We start from the raw sequence: 17761 nt of genomic DNA, 5'->3' as shown, positions 1-17761 counted from the left end.
ACTCTGCGCTTCGTGCTCAATATGTCTCTTCATATGTCTTGTAAGATTCCCCATCTTATTAGTGGTAAAGTTGCAATCCTCTCTATCACAGAAGTATTTTCTCTCAAGGTTCTTTAACCCACATTCTGTGATGTGCCTGGTCATTTCCGCCATGCCATACTTCTTAAATCGACACATTGGGCATTTGGCTTCTTTTCTCGGCGTGAGCTTGGTTAAAGGCATCGTCTATAATGACACAGAAGCATATTTATGAAAAGGGCAATAGCATGTTTTTCAAAGTACATGTATATCAAAATATAAAAGCAGTAACATAAACTAAAATTTACAGGAATTACTATTCCTATCAAAAACACAACACAGCGAAGTTAGATGTCGACAACATAATCTGAGAAATATTTTGGTCTTCGTCGCTCTCTGCGATTTTCAAATTCTAAGTTATTTTTATTCTGCCACAACAAAGTTTCTTTTTCCTGAATATCATCAGTGCCTATATCTTTGACATTAGAAGAAGATACTTCTTCCCCTCTCAACACTTGAGGATTCTTAAGTCTCATACGATTGACATGTATGACTTGAGGTTTTCCTTTTGTACCACAATTGACTTTGTATGTGACATCAGAAAATCTCTCCTCTACAACGAATGGGCCTCGCCAAAACTGTGTAAGCTTAGGAGATTTCCCAATATTGTATCGAGGAAAATACACGTAAACTTCATCACCTTTCTGAAATGTCTGCCAACTTAACTTTGTGTCATGAAGACTCTTCTGTCTTAGCATGGAACATATTGAATTTTCCCTCACAAAGGAATGTGCCTGCTCCATTTTTTCTTTAATTTCCCAAACCCACTTCTGAGCAGGAATCTCCTTTATGTATGATGGCATTTATGTATGATGGCATTTCAAACACAATATCAAGAGGTGTACCAACCTCTCTTCCCAACATCAAATAATTGGGGCTATATCCAGTGGTCTCATTTTCCACCGATCTATAAGCCATCAACACATAAGGTAGCAGATCATCCCAGTTAGATTGATTCTCGTCTACAAGAGTTCTCAACATCGTCAGCAAAGTTTTGTTAAACCTTTCGACGAGTCCATCACATTCTGGGTGATAAAGACTTGTACGTGTTTTCTTGATATTCAATATTTTACACATTTCAGCGAATATTTTCCCTTCAAACTGTTTGCCTTGGTCTGAATGCACAGATCCTGGCACCCCAAATCGTGATATCACCTGTTCAACCAACAGTTGGGCAATAGTAACTGTTTCCATATTTGGCATTGCGAATGCCTCAACCCACTTTGTGAAATAGTCACAGATGACAACTATGTACCGATTGCTTCTCTCTGTTCGAGGCAGTTCTCCTACAATATCAATACCAATCCTTTCCATTGGCATACCGGCTCCTAGTGTTTTCATTGGAGCTCTTTGTGTTTTTGTCAGACCCTTAGATTTGGAGCATACTTCGCACCCTTTTATATAATGTCTCACGTCTCTTTGCATACCAGGCCAATAGAATTTTTGTCTTACTTTACTTAGTGTCTTCCTAACTCCTAAATGTCCACCTGTTTTGTGATTATGACAGTATGCTAGAACTTTGCATCGGTCATGAAATGGAATGATCGCTTGAAGAGTAGTTCCTTTATCATCTTTCCATTTCCTATAAAGCAAGTCCTTTTTTATCTCCAGCATATTTCTTTGTGCCCAAAGAGACTTTGACATGACCCCACCATAACTAAGACTAGTTTGTGTTGGTTTGTTATCATTCTCGAGCCAATGTTTCACTGTGCTTATCTCCTGGTTCTTACTCTGCAATTCAGCAAGAGAAAGTTCTTCGTTATCATTATGTGGTCTATCTTCATTTCCACTATAAACATCAAGGACTTTGTTTGGCTCCATTTCTATTCTGGCCTGTAGATGAGTCTCCCAATCGGGATCGTACTTACATTTGCCACAGGGACGCCGACTGAGAGCATCAGCATTCCGATGTTGAGTGCCAGGGCGATGTTCAACAGTCATCTCGTACATGCCCAAAATCTCGATCCAACACGCTAGTTGGCCTTCCGGTTGTTTAAAATTCAGTAGCCATCGTAATGAGCCATGATCAGTGCGAACCACATATTTCCTCCCATAGAGATAGTGCCTAAAATATTTAACGAAAGAGACGACAGCCAATACCTCTTTCTTGGTGACACAGTATTTTCGCTCTGCTTTGCTGAGTGTTCGACTAGCATACGCTATGACTCTTTCGGATCCTTCCTGGTTCTGTGACAAGACAGCTCCTATGGCCATGTCGCTCGCATCTGTATCAAGAATGAAGGGCTTACTGAAGTCGGGGAAAGCGAGTATGGGTGCATTGACCAAACAACTTTTCAATTGATCAAGTGCTGACTGACATTCCTCAGTCCACTTAAACTTTGAATCTTTGTTTGTTAGCTTGTGTAAAGATTTTGCAATCCTTCCAAAATCTTTCACAAACCGCCGGTAGTAACTGCACAGCCCAATGAATGATCTAACTTCTTTAACAGATGTCGGTTCTACCCAATGCTTGATAGCATCTACCTTTTTAGGATATGTGGCTACCACTGCCTTGGAGATAATATGTCCAAGAAATTCAACTTGCTCTCTAAAAAGAGTACATTTCTTTGCTTTTAATTTGAGCCTAGCTGTCTGCAATTGATCAAGGACCTTCTTTAGATTCTCTGTCATTTCTTCAAATGTTTTGCTAAACACAATAATGTCATCCAGATATATAAGACATATATCCCATTGGAGACCACACAGGACTGTCTCCATAAGCCGTTCAAATGTCGCCGGAGCATTGCAAAGTCCGAACGGCATCACCTTGAACTGATATAAACCCTTTTTTGTAATAAATGCTGTTTTGGTCTATCCACGGAATCTACTTCGACTTGCCAATATCCCGATGAGAGATCAAGGGTTGAAAACCAGCAGGACCCTGAAAGATGATCCAAGGACTCATCTATCCTTGGAAGAGGATAGGCGTCTTTGATAGTAGCATCGTTCAACCTTCTATAATCCACACAAAAGCGAAAGCTTCCATCTTTCTTTCGGACAATAACTACCCCAGCTGCCCAAGGACTGGTTGATTTTTCTATGACGTCTGACTTGAGCATCTCATCAATCTGCTTGTTTATATTGTTCTTCCAATGAACTGGAGTTCTCCGAAGAGGCTGTCTTATTGGTAGTTTTGACCCTGTGTTTATAGAATGTTTTATAACATCTGTTCTTCCAAAATCTTTGTCATGTTTAGAAAACAAATCCATATTCTGCCAGAGTAAAGACCTCAATTTTTCGGTCTGTTGCTGACTCAGTCCCTTGCTCGACCTATCAACCAATCCTTTGAGGGCTTCAGGTAATTCCTTCAACTCTTTCGTTGGGGCTTTATGTAACCCCTGTACTATGTCATCAACTGGTGTTAAGTGTGCGACGACAGTTCCGCTATGAATGACCTGTACATCTGGACTTGGATTCATTAGTCGACAAGGAACAGACTTTTGGAATGTGACTAGTACTTTGCCAATTATTCCTCTTTCAGATTTGAAAAAGTCTTCATCTCCTTCTATCATTCCCAAACCTCTTGACAATGTCTCCTTGCCAGATATATAAACGTGACAACTCATAACAGTTTGAGACCTATGTGGTATGTGAATGGTGTCTGCCACAGCAACACGGTAACATCCAATATGACCTGCTTTATCCAAAGATGAGGGTTTTCCGTTAACTTACAAAATCTGCGTTTTTAAGTCGACAACACATTTATTTCTGATCAAAAAGTTTAACCCCATTATAGCATCGATAGTTAACTCTGTAACAACAACTTCAGTGTTATACAAGATATCACGAATGAGGATTGGGACACTGAGTTTCCCATGAGTCGTAAGAGGGTCATTGTTTGCTGATAGCACTGGCTGGTTGACCTTTTTTAAAGTTTCCAAAGAGTTGTTGCCTTCGAGAAGTTTATCATATAGTTACATGTTTAGCAATAAGAGACAGTGTAGCTCCTGTGTCAACCAATATATTTAAATCAAAACCATAGATGGATGCTTTAACAAAAATACCGGCATCCCCAGTACTCCCCACTTTTTCAGGAAACTTAGTTTTGCAGGGCTCTTTTGTTTGTTTTGTTTTCCCCTGCGCTGATTGGTTTGCATTGTAATTTTGAGGCTTTGGTTTAGAGCGACATTCCTTCTGGAGATGCCCTCTCTTGCCACAGTTATAACAAGTAGCGTTTCCCCTCCATTCAGGCTCTTTTGTCCATTTGTCCTTTCCGCGATCTCTGTGTTTTTGTTTAAGCTCGTTGAGCTCTTCGGCAATGGACGTCATCGACTTTTGAAGATTCGGTACAGTATTGTTCACCTCGTTCAACTTCACTGTTAATTCATCCCTAGATGTCTCCTGCTCAACAGCTCTTAAAGTTGAATTCATGCCTCTAAATCTTTCTTCAGTTTTAAGGAAAGCCTCTAGTTCGATTGCATTTTTTACCGCCTCGTTTAAATTTTTGGGTCTAGCCTGTTTGATTCTCTCAGCCTCATATCGGAAATTGATAAGGCATCAATGAAATGGTCCTTAGCAAGAGTTTCCTTTACGTCCGCAGGTACTGTCGGATATGCCAAGTTCATAAGACGTCTGATTTGTTGACCAAGCTCTGGCAACGATTCTGACGCTCTCTGTCTCCGCTCTCTCAGTTGCGCTCTATACAAATCTACTTGATCTGGCGGAGCAAATCTATCATTTAATGCAGATACCAGTTCTTTGTAGCTCATTTCTTTCCCTTCTGATGAATTCCCAAGAACGCCTTGAGCACTTCCTCTCGGGGAAACAGACAAATACAGCTCTTTCTCTGTTTCATCCCAGTTACCTAACTTTGCACATGCCTCAAAATGTGATTTGTAATCAATCCATGACGTGGAACCATCATATGTCGCCGGTTTTATGATTGGAGCATGTTGACGGCCCTTAAATTGTTGAATTGGGTTCGGGTCAGGCCTAATGGTGTTGTATTGTATTCCTGGGTTGGGAGACGAGGCTCTCAGCTTCCTCCTAAAGGTTATATTGGGCACTGGGTCTTCAAGTCTCCTGGGGGTCTCCTGCTCATCCTTTTTTAAGTAAGGGCTAAGGTCGAATTCATCTATCTTAGTCTCTTTTGTAGTGTCGACGTTCTGTCCGAATCTTACAGATTTCCCCCTGGCTCCAATTTGTTCGTCTAATTCAACATCATTCAAAGCTTTTGAGGTTGCAAACCCCGAGTCTGTAATCTGGTTATCTCTACTAGGCGTTCTTACTGGTGTGGAGTGGCTCCTTTGTGAAAGTTCCAGCTCATATGAGGCAATTTGGCTCTCAAGCTCTCTTATTGTAGCATTGACCTAATCAAGATTCATGATTAATAAAAACAAATTTACAAAGAGGAAAAATTCATTAAAAAAAAATACAGTACTGGCAAGTAGGATCCCACCGCTGCCACCAAAAACTTGTAACGTGCAACCCTATTATACAAATGCTACATACAGAAGCGGTTGAATCCCCTCAGTTAACTTTCTGAGGACCTGGCAGTTTCAAAATATACAAATATATGATTACACAAAATATACAGATAAGTGTGGAGACTACTTGTCTTTAATCAATTATGTACAATGCTCTTGAGCGATCGGCTCCTACAGCTCGATCGGCTCAATGGGACTCCTGGCTCTTTGAAGCTCAAGGTATCGGATACCGGCTCTCGCAGCTCGGCTCCTTTTGGCTCTCGCGTTAGAATTCAGGTTTTTAAAAACTAAATACTTAGAGCTAGGAAAGGCTTGTTCAGCCACGTCTAAAGCTTTAAACGAATTTATTAATTCAATTTCTGAATTACCTTCTATTCGCTTTTAACAGCCGTCTGTCCACTCTCTTCAGCATCAACTTGGAAACTGACTTGGCTTCGCGGCTTCGTTTATATTTATACTATAGGTGTACAGCGCCATCTAACGAAAACATAATGAAATGCCGCGGGTACCGGAATAACTTTTTCCGGATTGTCTTAGTTTCAACCCCTGAGCCCCCATCAGGGCTTCGCCCTGGACCCACTGGATACCTCAAGACGGCCCCTAGATTTCCTGCCTCATAAAGTTGCGCCCCATAACCGCAATTCCTGGATCCACCACTGTCAGCATTAAGTTGTTGCCTCCCTTTATCCAGAATCTACAAGCCCCAGCAGGGCCTCATTAAAAGAGTGACTACTTTCAGGTATTTTCCATTTATGAAGTATTGTCTTGAAGTTATCATACTTTCCAAAAAAATAATATTCATTTGACGATTTATTTCAAAATTCCCTGTTCTGACCATTTTGTATTTCATACCCCCTCTCTCACGGTATATATATATATATATATATATATATATATATATATATATATATATAGTGTGTGTACTTTGGTTTCTGGTTTTGTTTTGTTAATCGGAGTGGCAGAATGAAGAGCATAGCCAGTTCAGCGAAGACCTAGGGGAGTAACATGCCAGCATATTTCTGAAGCATGTTTCTGCAATCCATTGAAATTCAAAATCTAATTCATGGGAGTTCCCATTTAAGGAGGAATGCTAAACGCTACAACAGAAAAATTTGATATGGTCGCATTTTATGAAAAGTGGAGGACATGTACAACAATATTTTGAAATTTAAAACTTTCAAATTGTCAAACAATCCAGAATTAGTGGAAAGCAATCTGAAAATAAATAAATTTTAAAAAAAACCAAGATGTGATTGAAATGCCCTAGATAATGGCCAATTCCAAAGATGGCCAATGTCACAAGGACATTGGTACCAGTAGAAAGATCTTGTCACAAGATATGGTCATGTGCAATATGAAAGCTCTAATATTTACCATTTAGAAGTTATGACCAATGTCAATTTTTTAAAAAGTAGGTCAGACTCCCAAGGTCAAGGTCACAGGGTAAAAATTTTTGTTACCCACGGAAAGGTCTTGTCACAAGGAATACTACTTTCCCACAGGGCCAATTTCAAACTTGCCATAAAGCATAAGGTGAAGGGGATTCAAGCAAATAGGTCCCGATTGTTCCATCTTTTTAATGAGCAAGCGAGTTAGATTAACGTGTGGCCACAACTAGTAAAGAATAGTAAAATATGTGTAAAAAAGTTTAACATACGGGCGGAAAAATTCACTCGTGTTTTTCTCAGGCGAGCGAAAAATCCTTTTAAAAATTTAGATCGACTATCGTCAATAGTTTAAGTGCGATACAGTAATTGTTAAAAAGCAGAACATGGGGGACAGTACTAAGGTTATATACGATAGATATATAAAAATCTGTATAAAACACCCAAGGGAATCTTTTCTCTTAAAGCGGACACAAAATTAGAAATCCAATTGTATTCTACATATTCTTTATAAGGTGAAAAAGTCAATTATCAGAACATCCGTTAGATGCGATTACTGGAATCCATGGCAAACTATTAAAAGGTATTAGATATTCATCCATCTTTGCAAATTCCAAGAAACTGAGTACTACCTATAATTATTCAGGCTAATTCGCCTCGACTCGCCGAGTAATACTATCTAATTATTCAATCTCTCACCAGAGGGCGTATTACGCTGCGCTACAACACCTCTGTCAACGTCTGATGTCACAATTCTTGGCAAAACTTATTTCTACCTATTGCATTATAAAATATGATTTTACAAGTTTTAGTGTTAAGCTTAAAAATCTTACAGCAAGTTCACAAAAACAACGAATTCCATGATTATTCTAGTATTATTGGATGAATGAATATTTATATAAAACCTTTTAATTCGCACAGGTGTCTCGTATTTACCAGCTTCTGCGTTTATAAAATTCAGACAAGTGTTTGATTTGCTTAGATATGATCATTACAGTTTGATATGCTAAGTTAGTTTTAGTACGTTTTGATATGATTTTTAGACGTTGACAGAGGTATCAGTAGCGCGTAGCGGGAACGATAATTCTGGGTAGAGATTGCTAATTATTCAGGCTTATTCGCCTCGCCATGCCGAGTAATACTAATTATTCAGGCTTATTCGCCTCGCCGAGTAATAAGCATAAAAATGTTTGGTATGATCTTTTATTTTTCAAATCAAAGTTTTTGAAAGCACTACAATGGGTCAATGATTTGTAAGGAATAGCTCTTTTCACACGGTTAGGATATCCCATGTCGAAACCGCATACATATGGTCCAGGCGCTCGTCTCATCTACATTCGCCGTTGAATTCTGTACATCTACCCCTGGAACGTCCGTTACCGATATTTTCGTTCCTTATTTGTTCCATTTCCATGATGTCGCGGATATTACCAGTATTGAGGAATTCAAAGATGGACTGCAAATACTGGAGCTGATGTGGTGCTGCATTTTATAAATTATCATTCTACAGTTCATTAAAAATCAAACTGCAATGGTTTATAACCGATTGTAAGCTCAATTATGCATACTAGTATTTAGCATTATACAAATCCTTACCGAGAAATTCGGACATGAAATTGGTGATGTCCACCGTATTTCCGCTGGTCACGTGGTTCTCCATTTGTTCGAAGTGCAGCATGGCCGAGTTAACGTAGTTCTTGCATACTTGTAGGATGGCAGTTATGGCGTCTGCAGTCATGTATTCGGGTAGAACTTTCTTTAACCAAGCCTCCGTCTCGGCGAAGGGTTTGGTTTCGGATAACCTGTTACAAATTTAAGCCATTTTCAGTTGCATTGTTATCGCTCTATCAATAAAGAATGACGACTTTAGTAAATCAGTTAGCAATAAAAGGAAAATTGCACACTTCCAGCCTTACCTCTGTTGAACACGGCTAACAAGTTGTCGGTGGAATTCCCATAGATTATGCACACTTGGACACTGAAAGACAGTGTCATAGTCCTTCAAAAGTTGGTTCAGCTTCTCATCGAACACGACTGGTGTCCATTTTTCCTGCTCAGCTTTCCACATGAGCATTTTCATTTTTGCAAGGAATTCCACGATATCTGAAACATTGTAATTTAGATCACAGTAAAACCACTTTTACCTAAATATACCTGTATACAGTATTAACAAAAATTTACAAATACCATCAAGTTGGAAATATTCAATGTGCTCCATAATGTCCCCGTATGCAGGTTTATGCGCTGCCATAACAATTTTCTTGGCGACTTTGTCAACAACGGTTTTATCCGTTATCCAATTTCCCAAAATTTTTCTCACGCGAGTGTTAATTTTCCAGTCATCCTCGGCCATTGCACGTACTTGGTCCTTGAAAACATCTGGATAAAGTTTAATGTACACATGAAAGTTCTTATAAATTTACATAGTATATGTACATTAAACATTTCTTTTATACGAGTACCATGCACTTAATAAAATTAAAAGTTGCAAAATTTTACAGAATTTCGGTTTAGGTCGGGTCAAATATCAATTGACTACAGCTATACTCACAGAAAACCATTTGGTTGATTCTTGTCGTTGCACACTGGAAATGGGCATCCAAGAGCTCTCTGGCAACGTTAACAAAAGTCTGTTCTTTCATCATTTGGTCAGCGTCGTTATACCACGCATTCAGCATTGTGACAACATTACGTGGTGTTAACGGCATCTCCGCTGAAAATTTAAGGAACGTCAATTAAATGTTGGAATGTAATGAGTTTTACAACTATTATTTGAAAGCATTCCATGCGAACTTGGTATTTCACACATTGAACTTACATGAATATGGTCCATTTGGGAAATTGCGGAAGTACGGCTTAAGAAGCTTTCCGAACATTTTATGGAGATATTTGTATGTTGGAGATGAGGGGTCAAGTTCGTCGTTATCGAGCCCCCAAGGTCCGAGTAGTCTGGTACCGGGGATAGGGAATTCTGGCGTAGACCCGCTCAGTAGTCTGATACCGCTCATGGAATTCACGGACCTTCTACCGTCAACTACATACTGTCTTAAGCTTGTTGCCAGTCTCTCTAGTTCTCCGACAATGTCACGTAGTTCATCTTCAGAACTCACTGGCTTTGATAGTGAAACTGTGTGAAAATAAGATAAAAACAGTTCATGTGAACACAGAAATAATCTGCATGTTATTCAAATATACAAGCATTACGTGCACTCCACTTTGTGCGTGTTCGAATGGTATAATCTCTTTCACTAGAGCTCGAAAATACTTGCCGATACATTTCTCAATCTCAATATTCACAGTGGAAAAGTTGAAGCAAAAAGTTTTTCCATGAAAAAGTCTTACCGTGCAAAACTACAATCAAAACCACGAGGACTTTCAAGAACTCCATGCTTAGTTTCCGTGTGATGCCAATTATACCTGTCGTCTCGAAGTGCACGCACTCACCCACTCAGCCCTTTTATACCTACCCAAAGTCGTGCTGCGTAACAATTGGCTGTTGAAAATTGATGACACATGCATTTTAGCTGCTAGGAATTTCAAGGAATTAACTTAAGTTTTTGGGAGTCCAAAATTCTTATTGTCTTTTAAAATTAGTACAGCGCATCAGCTTACAACAAATACTATAAATACATGTAAAACACCAATCTCTACCCAGAGTTATCGTTCCCGCTACGCGCCACTGATACCTCTGTCAACGTCTAAAAATCATATCAAAACGTACTAAAACTAACTTAGCATATCAAACTGTAATGATCATATTTAAGCAAATCAAACATATAAACGCAGAAGCTGGTAAATATGAGACACCTGAGCGAATTAAAAGGTTTTATATAAATATTCATTCATCCAATAATACTAGAATAATCATGGAGTTCGTTGTTTTTGTGAACTTACTCTTAAGATTTTAAGCTTAACACTAAAACTTGTAAAATCATACTTTATAATGCAATAGGTAGAAATAAGTTTTGCCAAGAATCTTGACATTCAGACGTTGACAGAGGTGTTGTAGCGCAGCGTAATACGCCCTCTGGTGAGAGATTGAATAATTAAATAGTATTACTCGGCGAGGCGAGGCGAATTAGCCTGAATAATTAGGTAGTACTCAGTTTCTTGGAATTTGCAAGGATGGATGAATATCTAATACCATCTTATTCTGGAGACTAAGGTTTTTGAAATACCCCCCCCCCCCCGATATTCATATATTTTGTAAAATTTGATCGCAAATTTCAACCCCACCCCAACCATGATTTGAAGAAAAGAAAAACAGTGTGAATCCACAAACTTGGGAATTATTGCATAATTTATGATGAAATGATCAGGAATTTTAATGAATGAAACACAAGAAAAATCAAATATGAATCAACATGAAAAGTCTTGTGATAACTAAAATCTCGTATGCAAAGTCTCAAATATTAATACTGGTACTAATAGAGATGGTAAAACTTATGAATAACACTTAGATATTCTTCATTCTAAGCCAGTGTAGCTACGGGGTCCTTAAAACTTTTTTTTAACGATACAGTTCTGTTCTTTAAAATCATGTCTCTCAAAGAATGTGGGATGTTTCGGAGATCAATTTCAAGTGTTTAATTATTTTTATTGATTTTACACAATTTCAAATACATTTTTGCCAAACGCTTCATTTATTTAAGAAATAAATTTCATATCTGAAAATACATGAGAGCATGATCTGCGACGGTTCAATCCAACACGCTTCTGTGTGAGAGCTTCATGAAGTATGCCGGTGTTGTAGAGTGAGCCTTCCCAATATTGAGACTTCCCCCTGGAAGCCTGGCTCTAGAGTGAACCTTCTCCCTGGGGGAAGGCTCACTCTAGAACAGGAGAACCCCTAGAGCCAGACTTCCCCGTGGGAAGACCTACTCTATCACTAGTTGTAGAGTCAGACTTCCCCCCATTACAGGACTTCCCCCTTCATTTATTTCTGGTAAACTACTATCACTTTATGGAGATTGTTTAGATACCAAGACCTTTTTCAGCAGGGCATTAGATGATTTTGCTTAAGTCCTTCATCAAATTCAAGAGAAGAAAACAGTGAATAAAACACATTGGAATTAATAAGTCATTTTGTTTGACCCATAGACCTTGATCTTTGACGCACACAATACCTATGCCTTGGTTAGTTTTATAAGTTTGAAAAATGAAATGAAGAAATTTCGAATTTATGTTTCTTCTCATCTGCGTACAAATATCGGTTATAATTTTAAACTTGTACAACTTCAGATGCAGAGGTAGGTCGGTAGGTAGGTAAGTAGATAGATAGGGATAGGTAGGTAAGTAGATATATAGATAGATAGATAGATACAGGTAGGTAGGTAGGTAGGCAAATAAGTAATTCCCTGTCCGATAAACTAAAATTTATTTCATAGTTTGCATACGAGGGGGTGAAAGCGGGGGTGTCCCTCTAGAGCGAGACTTCAAGAGGGTGTTATGGCTCTAGAATGGGTCTTCCCCCTGGGGGTAAGGTTTATTCTATAGCAAGTCTGCTGGGGGGAAGGTTCACTCTAGAGCGAGACTACTGGAGGGAGGCTCACTCTAGAGCCAGACTTATGGGGGGGAGGCTCACTCTAGAGCGAGACTACTGGGGGGGGGGGGAGGAGGCTCACTCTAGAGCCAGACTTCCACGGGGGGAAGGCTGTCTCTGGGAAGAAGTCTCACTATGGGGGGGGGGGGGGGGGTCTGGCTTTATAACACCGCCGTGAAGCGTCGCAGTTTTTCATGTATGTTGTATTTTTAAAATGATTTTTTTTTGGCATTCAAATTCTTCTTTCATAATTCCCACCGTTAAAATAGACGTACTATATAAATTTTAATCAGAATAACAGTAAAATATGGTGTTTTAACATTGGGCAAATTTTGGCCCTTAATGGCCCTTCTCCTTTGTACACGCGTTGTACACAACTGTAACACATTCGCTACATTCATTACAATTGGTTAAGATATGGCAAACAAACACATTGGAAATGTTATCGAATGTGTAGAATATTTAAGATTGGTTTCTACGTTTGTGTATGCGTACGAGATGGCGAAACACATTTTTAGCTCACCTGATCCACGGGCTTCTCGGTCAAAATCTGTCTTACGTAAACTTTTCAACTTATCTTCTCGAGAACCAGGGCACCAATTTCAACTATACTTGTAACCGGGATTCTCTATATAAATGGGATTTGGGTTTTATCCTGTCTTTTTCTAAGGGGGAAATAATTAAGAAATTGTGAAATTTAGGTATGATGTTTAAATGATGTTCATCTCATAAATGCCTGATCTTTAAAGCCAGAATTGGAACGAAACCTTTCAATATACAATGAAGATACAATTGTGTTCAAACTATGATTTAAGGGGGCATGGTGAGGCCACAATAGGGCTTCAAAGTTGGCAGAGGAATAGATAAGAAAATTCTTTAAAAATCTTCTCAAGAAGCACATGTATACATGTGACGTCAAATTAACATGCACGCTTCCTCATATAGTGTAGATTCATCTTATTCACAACATGACCTCCAGGAGGGTTCAACATTTTACAAGGAATTATACATGACTATTCCCAAGACTATCATCCCAGTAGTCTGGGTGGGGCAACATATCAATTTAAAAAAAAACCTTTGTACATCTAAAAATTTTCAAAGGTAACAATTAGTTAAATAATATGCAAGAAATCATTATGTAGTGAAAATTCAAGTTTGTTCTCAATATAACACTCCCCAACACCACTACCCCCCGAAATCGTAGCGGGGCCACAAAAGGACTCTAAAGCTTTACATAGGAATATACATGTACAGACGCATAATAACACAGGCACTTGTTTCTGTAAATAAGTTATGACGTCTGTATATTAATAATAACACAAGACACTTGTTTCTGTAAATAAGTTGTGACGTCTGTATACTAATAATAACACAGGCATTTGTTTCTGTAAATAAGTTATGACGTCTGTATACTAATAATAACACAGACACCTGTTTCTGTAAATAAGTTATGACGTCTGTGTACTAATAATAAGACAGGGTACTTAGCTTGAAATGACACTGAATGATACCCTCCTGAGAATGCCCGAATCTTTACAAACCAGGGGATATATGATGCAAATGTATTTACTACCCTTCTCTTCCACGATAATTTATCTAAAAACCTAATATAGCATGACTGCATTCATTGCGTCTTATCTCTGAACACTGCAACAAAACATAGATCTACAGCTCGGTGTTATTATTAGTACACAGACGTCATGACTTATTTACAGAAACAAGTGCCTGTTTTATTATTAGTACACAGACGTCATGACTTATTTACAGAAACAAGTACCTTTGTTATTATTAGTACACAGACGTCATAACTTATTTACAGAAACAAGTGCCTGTGTTATTATTAGCACACAGACGTCATAACTTATTTACAGAAACAAGTGCCTGTGTTATTATTAGTACACAGACGTCATAACTTATTTACAGAAACAAGTGCCTGTGTTATTATTAGTACACAGACGTCATAACTTATTTACAGAAACAAGTACCTGTGTTATTATTAGTACACAGACGTCGTGACTTATTTACAGAAACAAGTACCTGTGTTATTATTAGTACACAAACGTCATAACTTATTTACAGAGACAAGTGCCTGTGTTATTATTAGTACACAGACGTCATAACTTATTTACAGAAACAAGTGTCTGTGTTATTATTAGTACACAGACGTCCTGATTTATTTACAGAAACAAGTACCTGTGTTATTATTAGTACACAGACGTCATAACTTATTTACAGAAACAGGTGTCTGTGTTATTATTAGTGCACAGACGTCATAACTTATTTACAGAAACAAGTGCCTGTGTTATTATTAGTACACAGACGTCATAACTTATTTACAGAGACAAGTGCCTGTGTTATTATTAGTACACAGACGTCGAGACTTATTTACAGAAGAAGTGCCTGTGTTATTATTAGTACACAGACGTCATGACTTATTTACAGAAACAAGTAACTGTGTTATTATTAGTACACAGACGTCATGACTTATTTACAGAAACAAGTGCCTGTGTTATTATTAGTACACAGACGTCGTGACTTATTTACAGAAACAAGTGCCTGTGTAGTGAGGGTTCTTTCACGTGTCAACGCCTGCTCACAAATGGGACCTCCGTTTTTAATGTCTTTTAAATGCCAAATGTATGGCGAAGAACCATTCGGTAATGGGTTGATAGATCATTTTGTCAACTTACATACTACGTTACCTCAGCCGGTAGAGTGTAGTGGAAACGACCAATATGAAGTGTTTTTTTTTTATTTAAAGTAGAGCTATTTCAATGTAATTCTTATCTACTTTTTATTTAACTTTACAGTGCATATACCGTCGTGCTATACGACTATATTTAGGCCTAGCCCTATATCTGCAGGATTTGTATTGCTATAATTATATTTTCAAAGAGGATGAACCAGAGGATCTGTTGACTGTTGTTGATACCATGATATGTGTTTTGTACAGTGTACTTATCTTTTATCGTATGCTTGCAGTTTTATAAGTTAGTTACTGATTCAAACATCCTTTGAAAAAGAATTAAATATGACAAACGTTTATATTTACAATGTTCATTGATAAACGTTCAATATCTGACAAAAAACTTAATTCACTTAGTCCTCATTAACACCCCTTCCAAACTGATCGTCTGGTTCATCCTCTTTGAAAATCTATATCCGCGCCTGATATTATGCGGGTCGAGATCAATCAAACAATATTTCAACACTTCTGTTAATTATCTTTTTTCTTTTTATTATTCATATTTTTGTTTTTTCGTTGTTCTTTTGTTACAACAATGACATTTTTCAAAACAAACAGCAGAGCAAAAACAATATGCGCAATTTTATTTCAGACAATATCGGACTTGAGTACATTTTCTTCTATTTTTCATTTCAACAAACACTTAGAATAATTTATGTAATAACTTCCTTTTTATCTATATTGTTTTCTGTATTTTCAAATTCAGAAAAATATGTCCATTCACAAAAATACGATGCGTGTAATGAAAAAATAAACTGAAAAAGTTTGATTTGTGTGCGATTTACTAAAGTAAGGCATTTCATCCCTCTTGGGCCTCTAGCTGTTTTACAAAATGAGGTGAAACATGCGCTGAAGTCATTGTTTATCATGGAGGCGAATTTGACAGCGAAAGGCTGTTGTGTTTGAAATGACGATGATTATCGTTGCTTTCGTGTGGAATTGAATGGTTTCAATTGTATTCCCTTGCGGCAAAATCATTCATGAATTGATTTATGTACGTTTTCGAACGATTCACATCAAATGTAAGCTGAAATAAATTCAAACCGAATCGCGACTGATTTCCCACATACTTTATGAAGGCTTGGACAGAAACGAGGGGGATAGGAAGACCGAATATAAATAACCCCCTCGTTTCCACAGAAACTAGGAGGAATGATAAACGCTACAACAGAAAAATTTGATATGGTCGCATTGGATGAAAAGTGGAGGATATGTACAACAATATTTTGAAATTGAAAACTTTAAATTTTTTCTTTAGTCAAACAATCCAGAATTAGTGGAAAGCAATCTGAAAATAAATAAATTAAAAAAAACAAACAAGATGTGATTGAAATGCCCCCGATAATGGCCAATTCCAAAGATGGCCAATGCCACAAGGACATTGGTACCTGTAGAAAGATCTTGTCACAAGATATGGTCATGTGCAATATGAAAGCTCTAATATTTACCATTTAGAAGTTATGACCAATGTCAATTTTTTAAAAAGTAGGTCAGACTCCCAAGGTCAAGGTCACAGGGTAAATTTTTTTGTTACCCACGGAAAGGTCTTGTCACAAGGAATACTACTTTTCCACTGGGCCAATTTCAAACTTGCCATAAAGCATAAGGTGAAGGGGATTCAAGCAAATAGGTCCCGATTGTTCCATCTTTTTAATGAGCAAGCGAGTTAGATTAACGAGTGGCCACAACTAGTAAAGACTAGTAAAATATGTGTAAAAAGGTTTAACATACGGGCGGACGAGGGAAAACAGATGATCTGAAAAATTCACTCGTGTTTTTCTCAGGCGAGCTAAAAATTCTCTTAAAAATTTAGATCGACTATCGTCAATAGTTTAAGTGCGATACAGTAATTGTTAAAAAGCAGAACATGGGGGACAGTACTAAGGTTATATACGATAGATATATAAAAATCTGTATAAAACACCCAAGGGAATCTTGTTTTCTCTTAAAGCGGACACAAAATTAGAAATCCACTTGTATTCTACATATTCTTTATAAGGTGAAAAAGTCAATTATCAGAACATCCGTTAGATGCGATTACTGGAATCCATGGCAAAATATTAAGGTATTAGATATTCATCCATCCTTGCAAATTCCAAGAAACTGAGTACTACCTATAATTATTCAGGCTAATTCGCCTCGACTCGCCGAGTAATACTATCTAATTATTCAATCTCTCACCAGAGGGCGTATTACGCTGCGCTACACCTCTGTCAACGTATGATGTCACAATTCTTGGAAAAACTTATTTCTACCTATTGCATTATAAAGTATGATTTTACAAGTTTTATTGTTAAGCTTAAAATCTTACAGCAAGTTCACAAAAACGAATTCCATGATTATTCTAGTATTATTGGATGAATTAATATTTATATAAAACCTTTTAATTCGCTCAGGTGTCTCATATTTACCAGCTTCTGCGTTTATAAAATTCAGACGTGTTTGATTTGCTTAGATATGATCATTACAGTTTGATATGCTAAGTTAGTTTTAGTACGTTTTGATATGATTTTTAGACGTTGACAGAAGTATTAGTGGAGCGTAGCGGGAACGATAACTCTGGGTAGAGATTGCTAATTATTCA

At 37.7% G+C, this 17761-nt stretch overlaps 2 protein-coding genes across 2 annotated transcripts in view; both read right to left on the bottom strand.

Annotated features, from left to right (window-relative positions):
• Positions 1-222, bottom strand: part of LOC125669145 (uncharacterized) — a 720-nt gene extending 498 nt beyond the window's left edge. The window contains exon 1 of the mRNA XM_048903595.2: positions 1-222. This exon is cut by the window's left edge and continues 498 nt beyond it. Within this exon, the coding sequence (XP_048759552.2) occupies positions 1-222 (222 nt within the window).
• Positions 223-8076: 7854 nt separating this feature from the next.
• Positions 8077-10366, bottom strand: LOC125669954 (uncharacterized). The gene is made up of 7 exons (XM_048904831.2): positions 10232-10366; positions 9708-10016; positions 9441-9602; positions 9077-9268; positions 8806-8992; positions 8486-8691; positions 8077-8371 (listed from the first exon to the last, which is right to left on the bottom strand). Exons 1-7 carry the CDS (start codon positions 10275-10277, stop codon positions 8217-8219), a joined length of 1257 nt encoding a protein of 418 aa, XP_048760788.2. The 5' UTR covers positions 10278-10366; the 3' UTR covers positions 8077-8216.
• Between the last annotated feature and the right edge of the window lie 7395 nt (positions 10367-17761).

This window comes from Ostrea edulis, chromosome 4 (assembly GCF_947568905.1).
Source record: "Ostrea edulis chromosome 4, xbOstEdul1.1, whole genome shotgun sequence".
In the NCBI taxonomy this organism is placed as follows: Eukaryota; Metazoa; Mollusca; class Bivalvia; order Ostreida; family Ostreidae; genus Ostrea; species Ostrea edulis.
This window is presented reverse-complemented; position numbering and strand designations above follow the sequence as displayed.